This window comes from Ursus americanus, chromosome 14 (assembly GCF_024610735.1).
Source record: "Ursus americanus isolate L20-20 chromosome 14, mUrsAme1.1.p, whole genome shotgun sequence".
Classification (NCBI taxonomy): domain Eukaryota; kingdom Metazoa; phylum Chordata; class Mammalia; order Carnivora; family Ursidae; genus Ursus; species Ursus americanus.
In genome coordinates this window covers 7,752,222-7,780,165 of record NC_142140.1, presented here as the reverse complement: position 1 = coordinate 7,780,165, position 27,944 = coordinate 7,752,222, and the positions used below count along the sequence as shown (strand labels likewise).

The 27,944-nt window shown below is 51.4% G+C and overlaps 2 protein-coding genes across 37 annotated transcripts in view; one reads left to right on the top strand and one right to left on the bottom strand.

Annotated features, from left to right (window-relative positions):
- Positions 1 to 27,944, bottom strand: part of ATP2B2 (ATPase plasma membrane Ca2+ transporting 2) — a 365,851-nt gene that overhangs the window by 101,660 nt on the left and 236,247 nt on the right. For 8 of the 11 annotated variants that reach the window (XM_045808237.2, XM_087866781.1, XM_087866782.1 and 5 more), the window contains exons 1-2: positions 14,444 to 14,578; positions 13,043 to 13,560 (exon numbers count right to left, since the gene is read on the bottom strand). In XM_045808237.2, coding sequence (XP_045664193.1) covers positions 13,043 to 13,241 — 199 coding nt within the window. In that variant the 5' untranslated portion in view covers positions 13,242 to 13,560; positions 14,444 to 14,578. Of the gene's footprint in view, positions 1 to 13,042; positions 13,561 to 14,443; positions 14,579 to 27,944 lie in introns of those variants that run through there. The other 3 variants (XM_045808236.2, XM_087866780.1, XM_045808238.2) reach the window with 1 other exon arrangement.
- The window catches only part of LOC123799211 (uncharacterized), a 79,605-nt gene continuing 78,462 nt past the window's right edge, over positions 26,802 to 27,944 (top strand). For 21 of the 26 annotated variants that reach the window (XR_015726610.1, XR_015726603.1, XR_015726612.1 and 18 more), the window contains exon 1: positions 26,802 to 26,981. Coding sequence is in view for 2 of the 26 variants with exons in the window: in XM_087866789.1 (XP_087722915.1) it covers positions 26,957 to 26,962 (6 nt within the window). In the remaining 24 variants the exon portion in view is untranslated. The remainder of the gene's footprint in view (positions 26,982 to 27,944) is intronic. The other 5 variants (XR_015726595.1, XR_015726609.1, XR_015726613.1 and 2 more) reach the window with 1 other exon arrangement.

The window sequence follows — 27,944 nt, the reverse complement described above, 5'->3', positions numbered from 1 at the left end:
AAAGCAGCCGTGCTACAGATAAGGACTCCTCCCTCTCCGCCCAAGTCAGCTGCATGCTACACATCTTCCAGCACAGCCCTGCTTGGAATCCTGAGTAATACAGGGACCCGGACAGTTGGAGTGGACTCTTGCCCACTCCACATTCCCCAAAGGGACATTGAGTCTGTCCGTCCTGCCACTGACCCCTGCATGTCCCAATTTCCCTCTGGGAAACTGAGCTCGGTTTTCCAGCCCTTGCTCCAACTCGGAGCATTCTGACCGGGGATCTTCCTTACGCTGCTTGGGCGGCTCCTGTTGCTCATATCCAGTGTGCCTCAGCTGACCCATCCCAGAACCCCATCCCCACAAATGCAGAAGGAGACGCTGAGAGAAAACCCATCACCCGCAGTCTCACCCCTTAGCCCCAGCACCGGCCCCTTTGGGATGCTGTCTTTACGTCTCTTTTCCCTTGCATCTGTTTTTGTGAGGCTGTTGCCATGGTCACTGGTAAACCCCACTGTTTTCATATCACCTATTTCAAGACCTCATTCACACTGCTTCACGTTCTTGGCCACTACCATTTTCCACAGTGCTCCACACGGCACGTGGAGAAGTTGAACCCTGCATTGAGCTTGGTGCTCAGCAGGGACTCTGCTTGAGAGTCTTCTCTCTCTCCCTCTGCCTCTGCCCTTCTCCCCCTCGTCCTACTCACACACACACTCTCTAAACTAAATAAAATAAAATAAAATAAAATAAAATAAAATAAAATAAAATAAAATAAGATGAAATAAAAGCCTGCGACTGTGGATTGGGAGACCTGAGTTCTCATTTGCTGTGTGAGCTTGGGCAGAATTGTTCCCTCTCTGGTCTTCACCTTCTTAAACCTATGTGAATGATGACAATGGTAATGAGAATAATAATATGGTCTCCATTCCCTGCGGGCTTCCTGTTCTGTGCTGTGTAATCTTACACGCACTTGCTCATGTATTCCTCACAGGGACTCATGAGAAAGTATGACTTCACAGATGAGTAAACATGTTCTGAGAGGTGAAGTCATTTGCTTTGCACAGCACAGCGAGGAAGTAAGTGGCACAGTAGTGATTCAGACCCGGGGCGTCTGCTATTTAACACTTAGGCTGCATCGCTACTTCCTAACGCCCAGTGTGCAACAGGCTCTTGGACATATACGCGCCCATACAGCGGTGAGCTCGTCTGCCCCCACCACGGGCCTCGTCTGTTCCCATTTATGTCCCTGCCTGACAGGAGAGAAGCTGTCTTCAAGTGCAGAAGTGATTATCTCGAGTGACACTGTTTTGGGTCGAACTGTGTCCCTCCACAACCATAAGCTCCAGCACCTCAGAATGTGACCATGTTTGAAGACCAGGTCATCACAGATGAGACGAGTTACTAAGTTAAGTCGTGAAGGCGGGACCTAATCATGCATGACTGGTGTCTTAAATGTGGACACAGAGATGCATGAGAAGACAACGTTAAGACACAGGGAGAAGATGGCCATTCACAAGGCAAGGAGAGAGGCCTGAGCAGATCCTTCCCTCACGGCCCTTGGAAGGAGCCAACCCTGCTGACCAACACCTTGACCTTAGACTTCCAGCCTCCAGAACTGTGGGACAACATATTTCTATTGTTTAAGTCCCCTGGTCTGTGGTCCTTTGTTACAGTGGCCCCTGGAAAGGAGCACAGAAGCAGTGCAGGGATGGACAAGAGAGCAGGGGGGGGTGCAGAGGGAGAAGGGTGGATGCACTGGGGGCAAGGTGGAGGGACTCTGCCCTCTTTGCCATGTGTAGGGATGACTAAGGGCTCCCCCTCCTGTGAGCTGTGTGCTTGGGCAGGTCCCTTCCCTGCTGGGCCTCTGTTCCCATGTGTACCCTGGGATTGCTGGATGGTCCCTAAGAACTGTTCCAGGCCTGTGGTCCTGTGGGTCTGTGAGTCCCTCAGGCTTTTGTTCTATCTGCTCTCAGCCAATTGAGCTGGTGTGAGCAATGGGGAGTAGTCCCAGGGAATGCTCCATTTTGCTGTTCTGTTCAGCAGACATTTCCCAAGACCTCATTCAGCAGCCTGTCCTCAAGGCTGTTGCTCTTTTGCTGTCCTCCTTGAACCTCTCTTGACAACCTCTATGTCTAACTGACTTCCTATCCAGTGTCAGACACCTTGATCACACCCTACCTGCAGGTGACTCTCTCCTTATACCTCTCTGCTATCTCCTGCTTTGCCGGCTGCCTGCTCCCTTAGTAGCTGGTGCTAAGGACCCGTGCTTGACAAGTGCCCCAGGTGAACTCATTCCTGCATGTTTATTGAGTGTACTCTGTGCTGGGCACTATTCTAGGAGCTAGGATACAGCAGTGAACACCACAGGCCCACATCTCTGCCCTCCTGTGGCTGACCTCCCCTCTGCGCAGGCGTGGGACTTGTGAGCAGAGACAGGACTTCTCTGTCATCTAGGTGTTTCACCTCCAGGTCTAGCCTCTCTGCTGGGTTCCACGCCTGCTGTCCTCTCCTCCAGACCCTAAGAGTGCACGATGCCCATTATGAACCTTTCGTCTCGCCCTCAACCTTGCTCCTCTCCTGTTGGCCATTCTCCTTCACGAGCAGTCAGCTGCTGTCTTAAAAACTGAGTTGCATTGACATCATTCTCTTCTTTGACCAGCTATCATAGGCTGAGTCCTGCTGCTTGGCGCTCCCTCCTCTCCATTACCACCACCCTGGCCAGGTCTAACTCTGTCACCTCTCCCTCAGATGCCTGTCCCCATCCCCCTGCACTGGCTTTATCCCCTGGGGTATCTCGCAATTCCAATCAAAATCGGGGCTGCCAGACCAGTTGTCTTGACCACATTGCTCTTCTGCTCAAGAACCCTCAGGGGCTCCCCCGTCTCTTAATTTAAGCCCAAGTCTTCGGCTCAACATTTAGATCCCTTCATAGAGGTTCCTAGTTTGGGCTCTGGGGTTGCCTCCTGGCATCAGAATCCTGGTTCTTGCACCCTTCAGCTGTGTGACTGTGGGCAAGTGATTTAACTTCTCTGTGTCTCCATTTCCTCATTTGTAAAAATGAGGATAATCCTAGTGCCTACCTCAGAGGGTTGTTGGGAGGATTAAATGAGGTAATGATGTATGCAAAGCTCTCAGGATGGTGTCTGGAAGATCTATAATGCTCAGTTATCCTCAATTATTATCACTGCTTCTAGGCGCTCCCTCCCTCAAGTTCCAGCCAAACAGAATGAATGGCTCTTCCTTTTACACATCCTTCTTCTTTGCCTCTGTGCTTCTGTTCCCTCTCCCTGGAGTGCCCTTCCCCATTGCAAACCCTGCCCTAGCCTTCAACATCTTGCTGAAATACTGCCTCCTCCATGAAACCTTCCCAGATTCTTCAGCTAGAAGGGCTCACTTCTGCCTCTCAAATCCATGGCATCTTGTGCAAAGCTATCCCGCAGAGAGCAGAGCCTTTGCTGCTCCTAAGTGGTCCCCGGGATCATTTGCTGGGACCACGCAAACTTCCAGGGGGCCTCCCGCTGGGGTGGAGGCTGATGCTGGAAGGGGGCTACTAGGGAACCAGCAGCCGAGGCATGAATTTCCACGGACTATAAATAACTCTGGCTCTGAAACTGCAGCAGGGGCCTGGGTTGCGCCAGGAGGAGTAAGATAATCATTGTGCAGTGAGGGGGGGCCTGTGTAGATAACTTACCTGCCCCGTCGGGGCCTCTCGTGTGACAGGCGGGTCTGGAAGAAGAGGCTGCGTCAGCTCTCTCAAGCTTTGTGCGAGCCAGGCTGGGTGGACAACCGAGGCAGCCCTAACACCGGAGACAGTCTAGCCTGCAGGTACTGAGCAACATCTCTCACCCTCGGCCCACCTGGCAGATGAGGGCCAAAGTCAGGCTGGTCCTCCCAGCTCAGTGTGTCCGCTAACACAGGTTGGTGGCCGAGTGTCCTTTTCCCGCACCCCCTGGGGACCCAACACATGAGGTCAGACAATCCTCTCCTGAGGTCCCACTGTGGGCCAGGCCCTGCGTGTGTCTTCTCATTGAGTCCACAGACTAGTATGGGCCCTGGAAGCTGGATACTACCTGCTCCATCCTACAGATGTGAAAACTGAGGCGCTGAGAACTTACATAACCTGGGCCCCAACCCAGGCTTTCAGATACTTTAGTTTACTGCCTTTCTCCAATTTCATCAAGGGTTTTCAAAAATGTTTTCTTTTTTTTGAAAACTCTGTTAAAAAAATATCTTACCAGATGCTTCGCCATGCAAAACAGATAAAAAAAGGAGCTGCTTTGGTACATGGTGGGGCAGGAAGCCCAGAACTTCACCTACTTATCTCCTTGTCTCCTGGGGCGCCACTGTGGAACCCCAGAGAATCCAGTATAAAAACCACCTTTCCAAACCCTCAATTTCCCTACATTCAGCAAGTTCTTTGGCTCTTCTGGCCGCTGGAGAGGGGCTGTACTCTCCCTGCCTGCCCCCAACTCCATCCTACCTCATGTCCATTTTACACTCTCACAGACAGCACAGACAAATATAAATACCTATTAACTAAGCCAAGTCTGCACACAGCATGCACAAACCAACTAAAAGTCACAGTCTACAAAAATCAGTGCCTAGTCTGTGGGCTGGGATTCTGTGGCCTTTGAGATACATCCTAGGCTCCAAGCACAATGAATTCCTCATTTCTTCCCATGACATTCCAGGTCTCACCTCAGGGCCTTTGCTCATGCTGTTTCCTTTACTAAGAGTGTGCTTTCCTTCCCATGTCTGCATAGTCAGCTCCTCCCTGGCGTCTGAGACACAGCTCAGAGAAAGCCTCTCCTGGATTTGTCTCCAATGGGCATGGATCAGATTGCCTCCTCCTACGACCTTCAGCACACTCCCTCTGGCTGTAGAGTTATTTTTGTCAGCAGGACACAGTAGATTAAGGGGATTATGTGCTCGTGTTCAGGAGCCAGCCTGCCCCATACCGATCCCGGCTGGGCCCCTGATTACTAGTGTTCCTCTGAGCCTCAGTTTCCTCATCTGGAAGCGGCGGATATGAGCAATTCCTGTTTGAGAAGATGAAATGAGGTAGCAGCGCGGATCCTCCGCGGAGAGCCTGGTCTGCAAGCACTCAGTACGTGGTAATGCATCTCCAGGATTGCAGCTGTAACTGGTATCATAGCTAGACTGGGAGAGTCTTCAGGGCAGGGAAGTTTACAACCCAGCTCTGCGCCCCCCTGGAAATCTTTAGGGAGCTCTGGATGGGGAGGGGTTCAGTAGGGGCTCCGCCCTCCTCCCCTCTGGCTAGACTGGCCCCTGCCCCTGCCCCTGCCCCTGGCTGCCCTTTCCTACTGGTTCTTGCCTGCCTCTGTGACCTTAGAATTGTCTCCTGTCTGACATCCCCCTCTCCTTGCCCCTGATCCTTGGATGGTGAGGGAATGTCCCTGTCTTGGCCTTCCCACCTGTCCTGCGTACAGCCACAGCACACAAACACTGCTCCTGAGCGGCATGCAGAACGCCTCTTCCCAGGAGAGCAATGTGGTTCGAGCCTGCACATTGTAAGTGCACGGTACATGTGTGTTCGACAAGTGCGTGTGTGTCAGCCTTGTTGGCCTACATCACCGCTTGGCATGACCGAAGTAGGGGAAGCAACGGGACACTCACTGAACACCTGTCTCCATGGTTCCAGGAGGTGGGAATTATGATCATGCCCTTTACGAATGGGGACACCGAGGCTCAGAGGGATGGAATGACCTGTTCAAGTCCTCAGAGGTGGAATTGGGACTCAAAGTCCATGTTCTTTGCATTCCCAAGCATATAGTAGGCACTTAGTGTTTAGTGCATATTTATTCTGCAGAGCAAAGATGTCTTCAGAGTAAGAATTGGGGCCCCCTTTCTCTCTAAGCCTTTGTTTCCCACTCAAGGGGCTATTGTGAGGACCACATGAGGCAACCTAGTGGAAGGGCCTGGCCCTGAGGAGTTTGCACACAGTAAATTACAGCCGCCAGGTAGCTCTGGGATGCGGATGTTTTGCACAGTGGGTCTGCATAGTGTGAGGCCCACCTGTAAATGTTACCCATGGTGCTTATAGCCTCCACCCCTTCTCTGGATGCCTGACTACACAAAGCAGCCACGAAGCCAAGTAGCATTGTTCATGGAACAAGAAGTTCGTCTAGACTCACTGGAATCCACCCAGAAGCCCTTTGGTCAGTGGTGGGTCGGGCCCTTCCGCTAACTGTGCCATACCCTTCTAGCCACCCCCCTGCCTGTGTGCCTTGCACACGTTCTGCTGCCCCAGCCTGGGAAAACAGATAGCATGTATCAATCAACATGTGGGCTTATTTTATTGATGATTCAGAAAGATGTGCGGGTGGCATTCTGGAAAGCATCCACACGTGATTCATCAGGCTTTCACAGAAAGCTAGTGCTTTTAAGGGATTTCTTTTTCCTGGTGATGGTGGCGGGGGGTGTATAAGCACTGTAAATCAGATATGGGGCTTTATTTATTCAGTTTTTAACCCCCAGCCTCACACGTGTTGCCTGAGCCCACTGATCTGCCCAGATAAGCTGCCTTTCTCTTCTCTGCTAATGCAAACCCAACTTGTCCCTAAAGTCGCACAGAGAATCCCGAGCATAGAATAAGACAGCTCACACGGAAGCAGCACCTGCCACGTGCCAGAGACCAAGCACTTCACGCATGTTACTTGGATCCTCACAGGAGCCCCAAGAAAGAGGCACTCTTACTGTCCCAAGTTCCAGATGAGGAAACGGAGGCACAGAAGGGTCCAGTGTTCCACAGTGGGTAAGTGCAGCCGGGATTTGACCATGACACCCCGCTGGCCACTTCACCGTGGGGACACTAGTCATATCCCTACTTTCCACGGACGGTCCCAGCTATGCCTGCTACATGGGTGTGAATGTTAACAGTGCTGGGGTTTGGCTGCGATCACTGCGTATTTGGTGCTCCTGAACCCGCCTTCGCTCCTCAGCCACCCTTTCTCCCCATCCAGGCCAAGCTCTCCTCAAGGGCGCAGAGCACGCCCGCTCTCTGTCCACACCATCCCCGGCACACGGAGGGGCCTTCCACACAGCAGGCCCACAGGCCCGTACGGCTGGTGCTCCCACCCTCTGCTCCCTCCCGCAATCTCCACGTCGTCTGGGTGGACTGACTGGCACCCCTCTGGGGTGAGCACATGCCTGGGGTCTGACCTATCAGCCTTCTCCATCCTCTGGCCACAGGGGTTGGGTCAAGAATGGCCACATGATTCCAGGTGGCCCACTGAGAGTTTGTTCTGGGACTTAGAGGAGGGGACCATGAGGAAAGAGGCGGCTTTGGCGGCTCGGGGGCCAGGATGGGAGGGGGTTAGCCTGAAGCTAACAGTGGGAGAGCCTGCCCGAGAACGAGGCCAACAGGGAAGGCAGTGGAGGTGAGAGGTAGCAGGAGAGAGATGGACAGAGTCCTCCTGCGGTCCTGGAGGCCTGGACCCAGACTCGCCTGAGGCTAGAACTGTCCCTGCACCTTTTGGTTGCACAGGCAACCAAAAAGGGAAAAATCCCTTTTTCACATAAGCCACTTTGAAATGGGTTTCCATCAAACAGAATCCTGAGGGATAGAAATACTCAGTGAATACTGGAGGATGATTCTTCTGTAGAAAACTTTCAAAGGATTTTCGGCTCACTGTCTCCAAATGGCAGAGAGTGAAGTAGATCATTTCCATTTCACGGAGGAGAATATAGGTCCTGGGAGTCTAAGTATCTTGCCCGAGCTCAGGAGCCTGCTTGGTGACAGACGTGAGGCCAGAACACCTCTCCAGCCTACATGCCTTCCCCGCCTCCATCCCTGCATGTATCTGAGAAGGCAGCTACATTTCCTCAGCCTCAGAAGTATTTTGATGAACTTGTCTCCTCCAGACCTTACATGGGTCACTTCACCGGAAGACCCCGGGGAGAGGCGTTCTTGCGCCCCTCGGGCCAGGTAGTGAATTCCCCACATGCACCCTGTGCCTGAGCAGTTCCCAACCTCACCCTGCCTGGGATGCTGCTGAATCTGTGGCTGCCTCGGTTTCCCCATCCACCTCTCTGGGCCCCAGTGATGCCTGGGGAAATGGAGCACAAGGAGAAATACAGCATCACAACGACAGACAGACGACCCCCACAGCCTGGGCCTGGGGCCCAGAGACACTTCAAACACACACTGCCTTCACACCTTCCCCCGTGCCCAGCTGGTGACGGCTCTGTGGATGACGACACAGGCCCTGCTGAGTCCGAGGGGCGTTCTGATTTAACATCGTGTTTATGCAACACGAGGCACTGTCCCCATGATCCACCGTCCTCTCCTCCCTCAGCTCCACTCTCTCCACCACCTGGGCAGGCTGTAGGATTCATACAAAATTAACCGGAGGTTCTGTTTCACAACACTCCAGTATCCAGTTCCCACCCCCCACGGCTGCCCCCCCACTTTGTTCCCCTCTCTCCCCCACCAGGAGAGGCACAATGCAGGGAGCACCCAGTGGGACCTGTCTGAGCCACCCCTTCTGACAGCCTGAGGTGCGGGGGTCTGGAAGTGAAGGACAAGGGGTGTGCGTGCTAAGTGGCTCAGGGCAGTGCCTCTCGGAGCTTGGGGATTGAAGCCAGTTGTTCCACGGGTGACACCAGCTGTCCTGTCCCCCGGCTGAACCCTTCCATCCACACAAGGAGGGGGGCCCAAGGGCATCCCCTACCTCTCTGTCTTCCTCCCGTCTTTCTGTGAATATTTGTGTGAGCCCCCCCAGGCATTGTACCAGGTGCAGGGGACACAGTGGAGAAAGACAAACAGCTCCTGCCTCTGAGGCCTCACAGGCTACCCCAATACCTATCACCCATCTTTCCAGACTCATGGCAAAGCAGCCTGCTCCGGGAAACCTCCCCTGCTAGCATATTAACTCTGTTTGGTACTGTCTTATTTATTATTTATAGATTCATTTATTTATTTTAGAGAATGAGAGAGAGAGAGAGGGAGAGTGAAACTGCGAGTGCAGGAGCGAGGGGTAGAGGGAGAAGGAGAGAGAGAAGCTCAAGCAGACTCCCCGCCAGCGCAGAGCCCGATGCGGGGCTTGATCTCAGGTCCCCGAGATCAGACCTGAACTGAAACAAAGAGTCAGATGCTCAACGACCATGCCACCGAGATGACCCGGTACCATTTTATTTAAGTGCCTATTTCTTTCCTGGGGATAGAGCCCATGCACATTGTTTTTTATAAGAAATATTTGTCTATAATAATAACAATGATAATGAACATCATTTCGGCAGGGTCTAGGGTATGCCATATACCACAGTAAGTCCTTCACGTGAATTATCTAATTTAATATTTGCAACATCCTGTGAGGTAGGTAGTGTTATTACTCCCATTTCATAGATAAGGCAACTGAGGCTTGGAGAAATTAACTGAATTCTTTCAGTGTGTCCCTTGAGAGTAAATGTCCCTTGAAGAATAAGCCTATCAGGATTTAACCCTGGGTGTTGGGCTCTACTGTCCTATGCTGGAAGGGTGTGGAAGGAAAGGAAGCAGTGGAGGGCAAGGAGGGGAGGGCACTGCTGAGTGGAATGGAACCAACAGTGGAGGAGGGAAGGAATGGAGTTCAGATCAGAGATGGAGGCCACTCCTGGCCTCACAGGGAGCCAGGTTTACCCCCTGTTGTCACCAGAGTCAGGCCTTCAGGGGGAAATTCCGACACTGCCAGGCTGTGGGAGCTGAGACCCTGGCCTGTGCTGGCAGCAGGTGGTGCCCCGGGTGGGAGCGGATTTCTCACAGTGTCAACCCCCCTCTATCACTTGCAGAGATCTTTTTGCCTAAAATTAGCTGGATGTGAAGGGGAAGGCTAATTTATGCGTGGCCTGGAGCAGTTTCCTGTAGTGTGACTCAGAGGCCGGCTCTGTGCTCACGTCAGCAGACGAGGGGCACAGGGTGTGGAGAATGGCCAACCCGAGTCGCTGTCTGCAGATGGCACAGCCCCAGACCATGTGGCTTTTCAGCTGGGGGCCGGGGCTGGAGGACCAAGCATTTCTCGAAGTCATGCCAAATAGGGCATGAATGCTAAACATGAGAGAGAGTAAAGAAAAGTTCCTTGGTGGCCCCAAACTACTCAGGCCCTCATCGGACAGAAGGCACCTTTAGAGGACTGTTCCCAGGTGTATATGCTTGGCTCAGGCATGAAGACACATCTGGGGGTGGTGTCCAAGGCAGCTGTGCTCAAAGTCTGCTCTGATGAGGACAGTGGTGGTGACCTTGAGCCCTCATGCTTCTCATCCATGAAATGGGTTAGCAACACCTGCTTCTAGGAACACGTGTAATATGAACTCAGCACAGCCTGGTAAAAAGTGTCGCACCATTCACAGAGATTGGCCAGCATTCCAGAAGGGTCAGATTCCACCCTTTCCAGAGAATGTGACTGCTTCTTCCAGAGTTATGATAACCATAATGAAAACAACAGCAACAAGAGCTGACATTTATTGAGAGTTAGAGACTGGGCACTTGGCCTAATCTCATTCAACATTCACAACCTATTTACTGATGGGAAATGGAGGTGTTTAGTCTCTGGGCCTGAATCCTAACACATAGCACTATCCATGGGCCAGGCATTGTTCTAAGCCATTCACTGTGTCCATACCACCTTATGAGCCAGTCACTCTTATTGTCCCAATTTACAAATGAGGCAACCGAGGCACAGAGGGGTTGATACGTTGCCCAGAATCCCATAGCCGGTAAATGGTAGGGCTGGGATTTGAACCCAGGTCATCCAAGTCTGAGGTCTGTAGCATTATGTTCTTCTGCCTCTCCTCAAACCTCTTCCAACTCTACCTGCACCCTGGGAGACCCTTCTAGGGACCAACACAGCAGGGGCTCTGGTTAATCTGGTTAATCCTACAGGCTTTCTCCTCCTTCTCAGAGATCTTTCCTCAGAGATCTCATTTGGTCCTCATGAAAAATTAGGAAACCAAGTCCCAGCGAGGTCAAACCAAGGCCCCAAAGCACCCACAGCTGACAGGCAGCTGAGCTATATTCAGAGCTGTCATGATTCCTTCCACTGTAAAGATGAGAAAACCGAGTCTCCTTTATTTTCCACATAATGACTACCTTCTTGCAGTGCCCTGGCATGCTGTGGAATTCCATCTAAAAAATGCTGCTCTATGCCATGCTACATGCTTTTCCTTCTCTTTCCTCCATAGCCAAGTTCAAGTACCTCCTTCTCCAGGAAGCCTTCCCTGACCTTCCCTGCCCACCCACCTCACCTCTCCTCTGAGCTCTGGGGTCCATGCTACACCTGGGCTGGATTATATGCTGTTTTGGCTGCTCAGCAGCTTCCTGTGGGCTGGGGACTCAGTGGCCATGTCTCAGGGCTTTACTGGGCACTTATCCTCCCTCTGTATGCCAGGTACCAGACGGGGCACTAGATGTACAAGAGGAGCCGGACAGGATCCCTGCCCTTTGGTGTGCTCATGCTTTTCCAGCAGTACGCAGTGGGGAACACAGTGAACCAAATGGCGATGGCCCTGCACAGAGCTGGAGCCTGGCCACGGGCTGCTCAGTTTCCCAGGGTCCAAGAGCCTGTCGGGGGTGGTGGTGCTGGGGAGGCGGGTTTCTCCACACTGTGCTCCATATGCCAGGGTCCATGGCCTGGCTTTGAGGGGCTCTGCAAATATGCTGACAGGGTGAGCCACATCTGTAGTATGCAGGTTTTTGTTTTTGTTATTGTTTTTTTTTTTTTCTGGGAAAAAGGACCACAGCTTCCAGCAGGTTCTCTGCAGGGTCTGAGACCCAGAGACATTTAAGACTTCCTGACTCAAGAGAATCTCCTGGTCCCATTGAAAAAGACAACGACTACTGGGGCGACCCTGCCTCCTAGCAGGCTGGGTGTGCCAACCAGATGCGTTGGTGAGCATGGGCCATTCTGCCACAGACCGATTTTCACAAGAGGCCCAGGAGCACCCAGGCAGAGCTCACTCCCATCTCAGGGAGTGAGCACATGTGGCCGTTCTCAAGCTCCGAGCTAGAATCATTCAGTCAAGAAGGGATGTTTCCTCTATTCTCTCTCACTCTACTCCTTGCCCCAAGCAAAACCAAACACCACCAAGAAAGGAAGGTGTTTCTAAACTTCTGCCTAGCTGAGTGCCTAGGTCCTCAAGCAGCCTCTGTAGAAAATGCATTGAGGACTGGTGCCCAGCAGTGTTCAGGGTATGGGGACTGGCATCAGGAGACAGGACAGGAGGGACTTTTGGCCCTGAATTTCTCATCTGTCACATGGGGATAAGAATTCAGATGCTGTCTGCCTCCTGGTTGTAATCTGTACTTGGGGGAGGGATTGTCATCCGTTCCTTAGAATAATAATGGCTGCCACTTATTGAGCACCTACTGTATGCTTAGGCTTCTAGTAGGCACTATGAGGTAGCCATCGGTTCCATTTTCCACAGGAAGAAACTGAGGCTCAGCAAGCCTCTTTGCACAAAGCTGTAGGACTGGGGGGTGCCAGGGAAGAGCCTCACACCCACACGTTTGGGGTTTATGCAGGGAACTCTTCTCCCTAATGGTGAGGGGAAAGTAACTGTGGGGATGGGGACCCAAACTTGACACTCTGGTGCTCAAGCTGGGCTGGTTTCTCTTCCTTCTGCCCAATAGCAGATGACCTGGCTTTGGTCCCCTTCAGCAGAGCCTCCAGAAGCTGAAACCCTCTCTCTCCTGAGGTGCTAGGTCGGCTCATTTTGGCAGTTACAAGAAAGCCCTACACCCATTCCCAGGGCAAGACACACACAGGTATCCGTCCCCTTTCCCTAATGGCCCATCTTCCTGCCAGCTCTGTCTTCCAGCAGCTCCATAGCCTATGGCTGCCCCAGACACTTATGGAGCCACCATCAGAGTTTGGATTTGGGACAGTTGGACACAACCCAGGCCAGTGACATGGGTTGTGGAGCTAAATTTGAATGCATGGTGGCACCGTTGTGGTCCCATGCTTAAGCCCAGACTAGGGGGTTCCTGGCACCTGGGGAAGGAAGGCCAGGGCCTGGGCTGGATCCCAAATCCAAGTACTGTGTTCAAATCTTCCACACCTACCTTCGACAGGTGACGTTTTGAGGCGCCGGCAGATGGCTTCAGTGTCCCCATAAGTCTCCTTGATCTTGACCACAGCCTCGGTGCCCCGTAGCTCCATGAGGGAGCGGAGCTCCTCCATTGTGCACCCGAACTCGCCCCCATGGCTCGACTCATTTCTTTGGTTTTTGGAGTAAAAATCGCTGTTGGTCATGTCACCCATGTTTGCTCCAGTCCCTGCTCGGGGTGGGCCCGAGAGTCAGCGCTGGACAAGAGGCTGCTGGGCGATGGCTCCGTGTGGCTGTCCTTAGCACAACCTCACTGGATGACTGTGGCTCCTGGTGGCCGACTTTGGGTCCCAGGGGGAGGGGGCGGCCGAGGTGGGCTGGCGACTGTGGTGGTGAGCTCCAAGGGATGTCCCTGGGCACGGGGCAACGTCCAGGGGCCGGAGGGGCTCAGGGCTGTAGACCCAGGAGTCTCCATTCAGTGGGGCCCATGCTGCTCCCTGGAGCTGGCATCTACATGGTCAGGGGCGGTGGCTCCTGTGGGGGCAAGCACAGAGTAGTGACAAGGGTCAGGCACTGGAGGCTTCACGGGACAGGGGCTCAGGAAGGCCCAGGCCGTATGTGCTTGTACACACACAGACCACCCCAAATAACACCCCTACATATACACAGACCCTAACACGGGTGTTTCCTACAATACCCCATAACACACCAGGTCACACTAAAAATCCAAATACATATAAGCCACCTGGGCACTCTACAATATACTCTCCCCAAGGCACAGCCTGATGTACCCCCAAAACACACCCTAACCCCCTAACTGTCCACTGTGCTATTTAACACACTGCCTTCATGACAGGCATTCTGGTGTATGCACACCCTGACACACACGACTTAGGGTGCTCTGTAACACCCAGCCTGCCTACTTTTAGGGCCCACTCCACCGCCATACACACACACTAGTACATGAGTCCTACTTCACACACACCCTGGTAGACATCCCCCTTCCCACCATAAACGTTATCCCACGTAGCCACACTTCTAGGAATACATCTTCACATTCCCACCCCCTCTCCTCAAAAATACCTGTGCTCACAGTCTTGTTTACATGCACACCATGCTCTCACAATCTGGAGCACAATCCCACCCCCTAAGTAATAACCCCCAGGCTCCCCAGCGTATATGCTTCCTCCATCCATGCCACGTACGTCTGCTGTTATACTGTTGTCCCCACTCTAGTTTCACAGGCATGGGAATGGGAGAAAGCCGCCCACCTTCACCCGCAGGCCCCAACAACATTAATCAAGGCCCTGGGCCTGGTCAGAGGAATCAGCTCACGCATATTCACCAGGACATTACTGAGCCCCCCCTCACCCCCTCCTTGGCCCTCAGCATGAGCTGGGGTCCATGGAGCCCTCACCTGGGGGCCCCCACAGTTCAGCACCACAGATAGCGGCTAGGACATCCCTCGGGGAGCCCAGAAGGAGGAGGAGGGAGTACCGGCTTTTCCCTGCCGGCCGGCCCGGCCACCCTTGCAGAAGTGCAGCATCTGTGGGGCTGCCAGGAGAGAATCCAATCCACCCTGACACCCAACACCAGTGGCCAAGGTCCCCGGCAAGCGTTGGGTGACAAAGGGCCTCTGCTGAGCTTGGCGGGGCCTGGCATGGGGATTGGCTCCACCCAGTAGGCACAGACAGCTGGCCATCCTAGGTCTGGGACAGTAAGGGGGAAGGTGTGGGGGGAGGAAGATGGGATTGAGCCCCCGACTCAGCCCCAACTCCTTCCCCTTGTCCCCTGCCCCATCTCTTTGCTTCGCCATGCTTTCCTCTTGCAAAATAGTGCTGGAGGCATTTTAGAGTCAATTTCATTTTCCTAGTAAGGAACCGGAAGCTCAGAGAGGGAAAGGAACTTGTCCAGAGCCACACAGCTAGAGTGGAAGGAGTCCAAAGGTGGGCTCATCCCTGGACTCCCAACCTGGTGCTTTTTCCCCTTCCCCTAGGGGGCGCTCACTCCTTACTCTCCAAAGAGCGGAGGCTGGTGGGTGACCAGTGCCTAATGGCAGTGAACAAGACAGGCTCTTGAGTCAGAGCAACCTGGTTCAAATTCAAGTCCTCCCAAATCCTGGCTTTGGGACCCTTGGCAAGCCCCTCCCTTCATTTTTCCAAGGCTTTGTTTCCTTATCTATAAAATACTAATCGTCCCCTGTCCCTTTGCTACCTCCCAATTTATTGGGAAATAATTACAAACCATGTTCAAATTCTCTGTGTTTCCACCTGGGTTATGGGGCTTCCCAGCCATGGGTCAGGGGGTGCTGGAGCCACAGGAGAAATCTGTCATGCCTTACAGGAGGGCACCTTTACTCAAGGATGAAGTAGAAGCCTTGTTCTTACACTGGGAGCAACAAGTATCTTATAGAGTGGTCCTGATTCTGCAAGCAGAGACACAAGACACCAGAGAAAGAGTGTGCTTGAGGTCCCACCCCCAGTCCTGTTGGAGCACACATGGTCCTTGGCCATCTGAGCATGTACCACCTCCAGAACCCATAAGTTTTGACCCCAACAGTGTATCCCTATGAGAAGCAGGTGAGGAAAGGACCAGGGATGTCTGTGTGGAGATGTCATAGAGGTTAACTGCAGGGGCTCTGGAAACTACAGTCTCTGGGTTCAAATTCTAGCCCCTCCACCTCCCAGTAGAATGGGAAGAAAACCAATTTTAGTTTTATCTTATAAAAAAGGGAGGGGGAATAATAGGATCTACCTCATAGGTATTATGAGGCTTAAGTGAGTTATTTCATATAAAATATTTAGAACCAAACTAAGCATATGGGAAGCACTCAGCAATTATTGTGATTATTACCAATCCATATAAGCACTTTATGAGATGGGTAGTCTGGTTATTCCCATATAACAACATGAGGAAGCTGAGGCCAAGAGAGGTGAGGCAACTTCCCAAGGTCTCATACTTTGTGAGTGCCAGAGCTAGGATTTGAACTCAGGCAGTCTGGGTCCAGACCCATACCCTTAATCAGGACACTTTGCTGCCTCCCCTTGTGAATCTATCTCATGGGGTTCTTACGATACGTAAACGAAGTGCCATATGTGAACGAAAGTGCTTTGCAAACCACAAGGGATTTTCTAAACCCAAGGTGCTGTTTTTGATCTGTTCCCCTGCTACCTGTGGCGTGTCTTACGGGCACTGATAATTACATCTCTGACAGCACGAGCTATGAGAATTGTTAGGAGTAATTATATTTACGATGACAATAGTAGGCATGAGTTAATGGGCTACTGGCGATTTAAACTATTGTGTTAAGATGAACAATGATCTTCAACCATCTATCTACCCATCTATCCGTCCGTCCATCCATCCATCCACCCACCCACCCACCCAATCATCCTTTCAATAATTGTGTTTCAGGCACTTACTCTGTGCCAGACACTGGATGATCCAGACATAGTTCCTGTCCTCCAGAAGCTGATGGTCAGGAGGAAGGACAATTACACGAGTGACTTCTATAATATGATGGGTTTGCCATGATAGGGAGTGACAGTTACTATAGCTGTCCAGAGCGGGAAGATCTGATCTGGCCCAGGGTATCAGGAAAGACTTTTCCTCTCAGTATGAGTAGGGAATATTTCTTCCCCATGTAGGTTAAGCAGACCTTAAGCCAAAAGATGAACAGAAAAGAAACTCAAATATGTTATGAAACAGTTGGGAGGGGCATAGTAAAAGGTGCAGGAAGGGACCTGTATGTATGGAGGGATGCAATTCTGGGATAACAAAATTAGTTTGAAAACAGAAGTCTGCCTCTGTAGGTGATTGATCTCTAGCTTCCTTTTTTGAAAACAAAACAAAACAAAACAAAACTTTCTTCTTTGAGATTTCCCATCGCAGCTACCTCTTCTGATGTGGCCCTTTCCCCACTCCCTCCTCCCCTGCTCCTGCATTTCATGCATGCATGAGACCTCCATGCATGAGGCCACCCCTGTGCTGGGCATCTTGGTTTGTCCAAACTTGCCGAGCCCACTTTGGTACTTGATCTGACTGTGGGATTTGCTTGATTTGAGAGTATGAATCCACTGGCACAGAGGCACCGGTATGATGCCACACAGATGATCTTCTGGCGGGCAGAGCTGAAGTCCTGCTAGCTTGTACGGAATTCACCAGCTGACTGAGAACTCCACAGTTGCCCCGTATCTGTCCTAGAGCGCTCTCCACTACCTGCACCTTCCCCACCCTGACAATGGCCTGTCCTGCTCAGCACAGTGTGCTTTCCTTGGAAGCCTTCCCTGACCACCCGGGACTGTGTAAATGCTCCCAACTCCGGATGACTCTGGTATCATCCCGCACTTCACACTTTATTGCTTGGATCTACTCCGCTGTCTCCCTTCCTCGGGAGCCTGAGAGCTCTGTGTGGGCAGTAGCCGTGTCTATTTTGTACCTAGTATGGGGCCTGGCATTCAGAAAGCACTCAATAAGTGCTTGGTGAATGAATGGATCAGCCCTTGGGTCATCTGTCCCTGGGAGGTATGACTTTAGCTAGGTCCTTGAACCTTAGTTTCCCCGTCTACAAAATGCAGCTGCGATCCTATTCCATCAACATTACAGGTTTGTTGGGGTCTGGAAAGATATCAGAATCAGTACTTTGATTTTTTTTTTCTTTGAGATAATCCCCACCCTCCACTCCCCAGTTTCTCTTTGTTATAATGAGGCATGGGTGTGAGGCTAAAGCTGGAGCAGGCAGCCGTCTCCTCAGCCAAAGCCCCCAGACTCTGATTTTCTTGCTGCCTCACTCAAATACCACACGAGCCACCACTCTATGGCTTAGAGATTACACGAGCTGTGTGACCTTGGAGAAGTCACCTAGCCTCGCTGGGCCTCATCTGCAAAGTGGAGTTGACCCACCTGTCTTACAGACTGCTGTGAGGACTCAGGGATACCCGTGTGAGGGTTCTGCGTGAGGCTCTGGGCCTGGAACGGACACTCTACAACACTGGCTTCTGTGCCTCTGCCGGAGCCCCTCCCACCCCGGTATTTGCGAGTGCATCTCTCCCACGGTTGTGATGAGATTCACTTGCAGCCAGCACTCAACTTGGCACGGTCACCTCTGCCCAAAACGATGGGCACACAGGCTGGTATGGACTGAATGTGTCCCCTCAAATTCATAGGCAGAAGCCCTCATCCCCAGTGTGATGCTATTAGGAGGGGGGGCCTTTGGGAGGGGCTTAGGTCCTTTGGCTGGAGCACTCCTGAATGGGATTAGTGTTCTTCTGAGGAGATGTGCGAGAAATCATCTTCTCAGCCATGTGAGGACACAGCAAGAAGACAGCCATCTGCAAGCCAGGAAGAGGACTCTCATTAGGAACGGAATCTGCCAGTACCTCAATCTTGGATTTCCCGGCCTCCAGACATGTGAGAAACCAACTTCTGTCATTTAAGCCACTCATTGTATGGCATTCTGTTATAGCAGCCTGAGCTAACTGAGACATCGGCTTGCGCAGGGCATATAGCCAGGGTCCAGAGAGGGTGAGCAACATATCAGGGGTCACACAGTCAATAGGGGTCGGACCCCACTGAAAAGCCCTTCTCTGTTTTCCAAGCTCCAGCTGTATGACCTTGACCAAGCCCCTTTTCTTCTTGGGCCTCAGTTTCCCCATGTGGAAAGTGAAGGAATTGGATGTGTTCTCTGGGGTCCCTTTAGGCTGTGATGCGGCTGGCCCTTCAGAATCCAGGAGAAGGTTCTGATAATATTAGATTTATGCATTTCGGTTTCATCTTATTAGCATTTAAATGACTGTATTGTTACATTTCAGTGACTCAAGAATAGGTTAGGGACGCCTTAATAAAAAGTCTTTGCCAGGAGGGATGCTGACAGGGAAGGAGCAATGTTTTTTTGGAGTTAATTTAACAAAGAAGGAATCTATCTTTTGAAGGAAGGATTAAAAAAACTCCACCAAAACCCCAAACCAACAGCTTTTTCAATCCTAACTGAAGGATGGGAGCTGGGACAACTACAAATGAAATATGTGCTAAAAATAACTTTCGGATGCAGAACCCTTCTGTTTTAAGATGTGCTGAATTTAAATGCCACCTTAATATGTATTTTTAAAGTTCCCTTTCCCTCTGAATTGTCAGTAGTACCAATGACAGATGTGAGGGACACAGGTCCTATTTGGAGATCTTGGGTGATGCCTGGTGCCTCCATGTGATAGTTTTGTGGCTTGGGCAAGGCTCTTAACACCTCCTTGTGCCTCCATTTCCTCCTCCCTGAACAGAGCCAACCAGATAGCCTACTTCATAGGGTTGTGTGAGGACTCATCAAGATAGAACTTAGCCCAATTCCTGGCACAGAACTTGGTAAATGGTGACTGTTCTTACAATGCTAACTTAACTTACTCCTTGCCTCTGTCCTCTGCTCACCCATGTTGTCCCCCACACTGCTGTCCTTAGCTCAGAACTCAGACCAATTGTACCATAGTCACAATGCCACCAGCACTGCTCTGAAGGCTGGGGAGGGTCCTAGCTTGTGTGGCACAATACACAAGGCAGTTCCTTTCTGCTCTGGTTCCAACTAACTAGTTCCCTTGGGGCAGGACCTTTTCTTTTCTCTCCTAGATGCAAATTCTGGCCTTTCAGTAGGGCCTCCCAGCCCTGGTGATGGGAATCCTCCTCCTTGGTGCTGATTCAGGGAAATGGGTGAACTCGGCCAGGCAGCCTCACCTGGAGAGTCATGGTCCCTCTGGGAGGGGGAATGTCCTTTATGTGTGTGCATGTATATGAGAAGGAGAGAGCCTGAAGGATCTGGAATGACTATGGGAGTATGGGTGCACACATCAGTGTGAGTATGCAGGGTTGGTGTGAGTGTGTCATGGTGGACATTCGGCACAGCCAGTTTGTAGTCTGGGGGCACATCTGAGTGAGAAGGATTGTGAAAACGGCGGTGTTGGGTTGGGCCCAGAAGTGATGTTGTGCGTGTGTGTGTGTGTGTGTGTGTGTGTGTGCACGCGCTAGGCAGTCCCTGTGGTATGTCTGGAGATGTGTGCATGGTGTAAGTGACCCTGAAGGACATGGTTTGCTGCGCAGGTCTACTGGAGTATGTCAGCATGAGTGTGTGTCTGTGAGTGTGAGTGAGGCAGAGATGTCTGTATCCATGTCTGTCTGTCAGTGTGCAAGCCCCACGGTATGTGTATGTGTGTGCCTGCACGCATGGGTGTGCATCAAAGTTAGCAATGACAATTTCCGCTTGGAATTCTTGCAGATGGGGAGAGAGAATGAAGAAAGAGGAAGGGAATTGAAAATGAATACCTCAGAAGCGAATTTAGTGCTATTTTTAGAAAACTCCTATCCTGTTAACTAGAAAAGGAAAATCTAAAAAAAAAAAAAAAATCCCACAGAAACAGCCACGCATCAGCCTTGAAGTCACAGATGGCAGAATCAGGGCCAGGGGGTCGGCTGTGAGGGACCTAGGGTTTCTTGCATAGCTTCTCACCCTCTTGTCTGGCCTGAGGGTGGGTCAGTTCAATTCTTAGCTGCCCACCAGGGTCAACTCCCTGCACTATCCTCTGTTCTCCAGAGGAGCTGTCAATGGTAGAAAAAACCCATTTCTGGTCCTACAGGCTCCTCATATATTCCCTCATCCACCCTCCCCCCCCACCCTTTCATCCATCCATCCATCCATCCAGTCATCCATTCTTCAGCTGTCCATCTGTCTATCTGTCTACCTCTCTAATCTCCCATCTGTCCGTCCTTCCACCCACCTAATAAACCTGAGGAGGTGCATCTCAGACCCTGTCCTGGGCACTGAGATTCTAAGGAGAGCAAGGAAAGTGCTCAGACCCCCCCTTCCTGCCATTTTAAATCTGCTCACTCTGCCGCAAAGAGCCCCAGTAACCCCATGATCAGAATCTGCAGACTGAGTCGAATGATTCCTTCCAACTTTTGCTTCAGATTTTGGGATGATGTAACCCAAATGGTACTTGCCAGATCTTCTGGGTCCCAATCTTGGCTTGACTATTACTATTAACAGTGATTGCTAGTAAATGCTTCCATGGGCTGTGTGGTGTCACTGGCCCCACCTTAAGGATGAGAAAGCTGAGGCTCAGAGATGTTATAGGTAGCCAAGGCTATATGGATAGGATCTGGAATAGTTTAAATTTGCCTGTTCAAGTCCAAATCCTCTGTTTTTTTCTCTGTGTCCCATTACCTTTCACCAGTTCACAGTATGGCCTTGGACCAGTGCTTTCTCCCCCGTGCCTCAGTTTCCTTTTCTATAAAGTAAGTGGGTAGGTTGGACGGATGCTCTGTCTCTTTTTTAACGCCACCTTGAGGATTCTCTCATCACCAGATACTTGCTTTTCAGGGTATACGCACTTCCCTGGCCCTCCCTGCTGCCCCACTGTCTTCCCCAGCAGGAGTGGCCACCCAGTTGTAGGCCAAGTCCTGCTTGGTGGAGACAAAAGGAAAGAGAAATGCCCTGGAACCTGGGAGTCACAAGCTGATCAGAATTCATCTGCTACCTCTGACATTTCCTGCCCCACCTTGGACCTCTGCACAGCAGTGTCTGCCTTTCAAGATTTGTACCCTTTATGTGCTACTTGTTTAGAATTCTTCCCTTTAAAAAAATCTTTGAGAGTTTTCTGAGAAGCTAAAACAGTAAAGTCACTAGCAGATGGAGAAAAGAAAGCCTAGCTGAGGCAAAGTTAGGTGAGATTTCACTTTGGGCTGCAAGAGGGGACATGCAGTGAGAAAGTTGGGGATGGAGGCTCTGCCTAGGATAGATCTGCTGCTTTGGACAGTGTTCTCTGGTTTCAGCCAAATGATTTGGCCACCTCCCCAGCCTCATCTCTTACCCTGCACAACTCTCCCTATAGATACATTGAACTCCTGAAGGCCCCTTTTGCAGCCCTGACTGCCTCCATTCTCTAGATTCTAACTGGCTATCGTGACACTGTCCTCTCCTGTTTTTGTCTGCCTTCTTCCCTCCCACCCCTTGCTCTGTTCCCACGCATTATAAGCAGAGACCTGAAGGAAGAACAAAAAATCATGATAACAGCAACACTGTTCTGTTCCCATGAGTTCTGTGAGCAGGGATGGGGAGGTGACCCCAGTGATTTGGTGCAGATGTGTAAAGCCAGGTTCTCAGGCAATGGGGTGTCCTAAGACAGGCCTGAGCCAATAAAATGATACTGTGCAAAGGGCCACTTGGGGGCCATTTATGTACACATGCGTAAGACCCACCTTGGCTCATCAGTGCCACCTGTTAGATCATACCTACTACATGCCGAGCACTGTTCTATGCACTTAATGTTTGTTATCTCATTTAGTCCTTCACAACAACCATATAACACAGGGGCTGCTGGCACTCCCATTTTACAGAGGAGAAAACAGAAAAAGAGACTACAATTATTGGTGTAAGAGCCTTGGTTAGGGGGTGGCAGAACCAGATATCAAACATATACATGCAGACACTCTTAAGATTGCCCCCCTCACTAACATCCCTCTCTCCACCAGACCAGCCTCCTGCCTTTTTCTCTGGCTTCCGATAGTAAAGCACAGGGTTCTGCTTGTTCAGTGCTCTGGACACACACAACAGATCACTGGGTGGTTGGTGAGTCTTCAGGCTTCACCTCTGACTGTGGAGCAATGGGGCTCAGGGAGCTGTCTCTGGGGATGAAGTGCTGATGGATGGACAGAGGTGGGTGCTGGGGAGGGATTGGGTGGCTGAGGTTAGGAAACCTGAGAACCCCAGGCCCCCTCTCTTCTGCAGGCTGACCGGCAGAGGCTGGGGGTGAGTGCTGTCTATGTGGTCATGGTGCTGACAGGCTCCCCACACACACCCTAGGGGAGGACAAAGAGGAAGGCACTGAAGAATGGTATCCACTGGGAGCTGTCCCAGACGCAACGGTGCTGACTGTGGATTAGGGTGGGCTTTAAGGACCACGTGCCAAGGAGCTGTCCATGTGTTACGGTGCTGACATAGAGCAAAGGGTTATTTGTGCCCCTAGGAGCTATCCAGGACTGTAGTGCTGACCAATGGAGTGTGGGATTGGGGAACCCGAGGTTCTGGATGTGGGTGGAGTGGGGAGGGCACAGGGTTTTTCCCATGAGTTCTGTGAGCAGGGATGGGGAGGTGACCCCAGTGATTTGGTGCAGATGTGTAAAGCCAGGTTCTCAGGCAATGGGGTGTCCTGAGACAGGCCTGAGCCAATAAAATGATACTGTGAAAGGGCCACTTGGGGGTCATTTATGTACACATGCATAAGACCCACCTTGGCTCATCAGTGCCACCTTTCTCTGATGGCAGAAATCTCATCATTAGTGATCCATTCTTTTGCATTGTAGATGCATTTGCATCTATCTCTGGTTCCTTCTGGGACCATATTTAAGTGGTGGCATCTCAGTCTGATTTTGTTAATTTTTTTCTTCTGCAGAGTGTGGTATTCATCTCCAGACCTGCCAGGGGATGAGTCTAAGTTGGGAGACTACTGAATAGTTGTGTGAGTCCTTTGGGGTCCAGATGAGAGAATAAGCTCCCTAAAGCTAGGAAGAAACTCATTCTATATGGCTTGAGAAGGCAGAGGCCAGGAGACAGAACGAATGGAGAGGGGTGAAAAAATCAGAAAGACTCCTGGATTCAAAGGAGGAGGGGAGTCAGAATGATGCAGGCACTGGCAGGGACGGATGTGTGTGTGTGTGTGTGTGTGTGTGGTGTTTTTAAGATTCTATGTCTCACTACTGTGGCCAGTTTTCTAGGCTGAAGCAGAGCTGCCCTGGTTTGGTGACTGTGCACTCACTGGCTTCCTTGCCTTAGCCCAGGTTATCTCCCCTGGTCTCCCTGGTAGAGAGCTAGAGATCTCTGTCAGGCCACTGACTTGACCTCAGAACTGAAGGAGGTGAATCAAAAGGCCAGGAAGTCAGAGGAGCAGTTGAGAGAAGGAGCTGCCTCCCCCAGGGCCAAGGTTTCCCCTACTTTCTCTTCTGATAAAGGCTTCTCTGGGTGGAGCTTGAGGACCCCAGAACAGGGATGCTCCAAGTGCAGTTCCCTCAGGGCCACCTGTGTTGGCATCACTTTGGGGCTACTTGAAGAACAAATCCCTAGCCTTAAGCCTGCAAAGATGAGTTAGGCTGGTGGCAGAGTCCCACTGCCCTAGCACTTTGGGGTTCTCATGCCGGCCCCTCTTTCAGCTTTCTTCCTCTTGTAACCAACACTCCCCCAGTTCTGGGTTCTAGAATCTTGCCCTGTTCTTGTGGCTCGGTCTCTGGCTCACAATCACCCCTGGCTCCTGTCTCTGCCTTTCCAAATGCTACTTCCTGCTAGGGGGCTTCTGGGGACAACTCCTACCAGCCAACTCCAGCGCCCTTTTCAGTCTTCAAACCCTTGCCATGCTGATGGCCCCCACCCCTTCTTCTCAATTTCTTATGGCTTCTGTGACCAATTCTGCCTAGAGGTCTGCATGACTTCTCTGTTTGGGGTCAACTACAGACTGTAGTCTTTTTCTATAGTCCTACTCTTGACCCTCTTAATGACCTACCCTCCCTGGGCAATGCCACCCACTTAGTATCAACATTCATCCTAACATAAGTAGTTCCCAAACCTACGTTTCCACCCTGCCCTTTCTCCCAAGCTCTAGAACCAACCTTCTCTGACTACCAAATGTATCCTCTGAAGGTCTTGCAGGTCTTCAGATTCCCCTAATGTTCTCATCCTTCTGTGAACCCTGCGTCACTTATGACATCTAAAGCACCTTCCCAGTCCAAGGATTGACTCAGGGTCACCCTTGACAATTGACCAACAAGGTGCCCAGACCCAGAGAGCAGCGGGGTCAGGGCTCAGGCTCCCTCATCTTCCTTGCCACCAGGGTTCCTGACCCTAGTTCAAGGTCCTCATTCACGGCCTCCCAACTGGCCTCTCACTCCCCCTCCTTCACTCTCCTCCAAATGATGCTGGTGATGACTCTCATTTCCTGTGTGGCTTCCATATTTCAGGAATTGTGCTGGCTCTGAATGTATATATCCCACAATAACCCCAGAGGTAAGCATTATTATGCCTATTTTACAGATGGGAAACTAAGGCTCAGAGAGGTGGAATAATATCATGCCCAAGGTCACACAGCTAAGGAGTGGCAGAACCAGGAGTAGAATTGGTGTTGCCTCTTAGATTTGAGCATACCGCTCTTTGGATTAAAAACCATTGCTGGGTCCTGGTACCTATTTTTTTTAAAGATTGATTGATTGATTTTACAGATTGAGAGCATGAACAGGGGGAGGGGCAGAGGGAGAGGGGGAAAGACTGAGAAGCAGACTCCCCACTGAGCCCGGAGCTCTATGCAGGGCTTGATCTCATGACCCCAAGATCATGACCTGAGCCAAAATCAAGAGTCAGATGCTCATGGACTGAGCCACACATCCCTCCTGGTACCTATTTTTAAAAAAACATATTCATGACCATGGCATTCAGTATCCTACCTGATTGGCTTGGAGCCAGCTTCCCTGGCCTCTGGTCTAAGTGGACTCTTCGCTTTTCCTGAACAACTAATGCATGTTCCTGCCAAACACTGTACCCTCCATCCTGGATTGTCTGCTCCTGCTTTTCCATTATCACAAACCTTCCTCTTCAGGGCATAGCCCCTATGTCAACTTCTTCGTGGAGTTCTCTCCAAATCTTCTGCTTCAAATTTCAGCCCCCTTCCCGTTGCCAGCCCATCACTTGCAGTTTGTTTCTTGACTTCATACTCTATCCCCAGTCTTGGGGTGGGTTTTGCCAGCTTGCCTCCCTTGCTAGATCATGAACTCTCTGAGAACAGGGCCTCTCCAGCCCCCAGCACAGGACCAATCTCCACCAATGCTGGCTCCACTACTGAGAAATCAATCTGACTATGGAAAGACACTGGGGACAATGAATCTTAGAGTGCAGGCTGCATTTGAGAAGTGGAAACTGGTCAGCCAGATGGTAGAGAGAGCTGATGCTGAATGCATCTAGACAGCATGCCACAGCCTTACAGGCATCAACTTGGCATATCCACAGCTAGACCCTACAAAATAGCTGTTACCAGCATCTCATTTTACAGGTGAGCAAACAGAGGCTATTCCAGGTTAAGGAGGGTGCCTAGGGTCACATAACTGTTGGATCTAAAACTCAGGCAGTCTGCTGTCAGAACCCCTGCTCACAATCAACAGCCTAACTCCTTCCTGCAATGACTCAGAAGCCCTGGGTAGTGGTGGCTCAGGCAGTGGGACCACACTGAAGTGTTTGGGTTCCAGTGAGAAGTCCTAGCGCTTCTGGATTACACTGGTCAATCCTGTGTTCTCTCCCACACCAGTGTTAGGTCTCAAAGAGGATCCTTGTAAGTCTGGCCATTCTCCACACAAAGCTGGAGGTCAGGGTAGGGCATTCAGAACCTGCCAGGAGGTAGGCCTGGGGACCATGTGGGGTGCATGGGGGCACTGGACACACCACTATGCTGAGTTTTTCCTCTGTGTTGGCTGCTCTGGCTCCAGAGCCGCCCTACTGGCAGCCCCAGACCCTAGCTCCCAGAATCCCACACCCTGAGGGCTTGCAGAATCTCTTTGGCTCCTTCATCTAGTAGGCCAGCATGCTAATGATTAGTGACCGTCCCAGCCGGCCAGTTCTGCAGCTCTTCCCCTGACTTGGCATGGCTGTCCTGGCCACTGCAGAGATGAACAGAATCCACCCGGCACCTTGAACAGATGGTGCCACTTCTAAAAATAATGCTGCACCATGCTCCCTGAGCAGCCTAGTCCCAGTGACAGAAGGGGGTGCGGGTGGGGGTAGGGGCTGCTAGCTGCACTCACCAACCATCTGTACGGGGACAGATGCAAATGCAGCCTCCCGGGGGACACAGGCCCAGGGGACCCCAGCCTCACTGAAGTTGTGCAGAGCCACAGGCCTACTGCTGATGCTCCAAGCCCTGAAATGAAAGTAAGCAAGGCCATGGCAGGTGTGTATAGCTTGGCTTCCCTCTATCCCCATCATCGGAGCTGCCTCTGCAGGCTTACCTGCACATGTCGCATGGCTGGAATCCCTACCTGGAATGTCCTCTCTTCCTTGTCTGTTGCATACTACCCTGTGTCTGGGTCCCTAGATCCACAATCTCTAGGGCCATCTCCTCTTGGGAATTTCCTCCTGTCCCCCAAAGCTCCTTCCTTCTATGGATTTTTTTTTTAAAGAGTTTATTTATTTATTTGAGAGAGAGAGAGAGAGAGCATAAGCAGGGAGGAGAGGGAGAAGCAGGCTCCCTGCGAGCATGGAGCCCGATAAGGGGCTCAATCCCAGGACCCTGAGATCATGACCCGAGCTGAAGGCAGATGCCTAATCGACTAAGCCACCCAGGCATCCCCTTCTATGGATTCTTTTTTTTTTTAATTTATTTTTCATTATTATGATATGTTAGTCACCATAGGATTCTTAAGCCACTTTTCATTTGACTCATACTTAGTAGGGTCAGAATTCCTCTGGAGTTTACAGTCAGAGAGATCTGGGTTAGAATCCCCACTCTACCATCACTGAGTGACCGTGGGTAAACCAAAGCAGCGCTCTGGCCTCAGCTGCTGCATCTCTAAAATGGAGATGATAATCATCCCCACCTTTCAGGGTCGTTGGGAAGATAATGTGAGTTCATGCAGGGCATAGGGCTCAGCCCAGAGACTGGCCAGTGAGGGACACACAATCAACTAGAGTGAGAATGATTTCCACATGGGGAAGTGGAGGCCCTGAGGTGAAAGGTACTGCCCGTGGCCACAGAACAGGTGCTGGCAGATCTGGGCTCAGGCCTACGGCCTCACCCTCCTGATCCATTCCTTCGATTCCGAGGATGCTCCAGGGATGAGTCTCGCCTTCATCCTTGGGCAGGATTTTCCCTAAGTGCCAGTCCCTTCTCCAATCCCAAGAGCAGGGCTGGGAG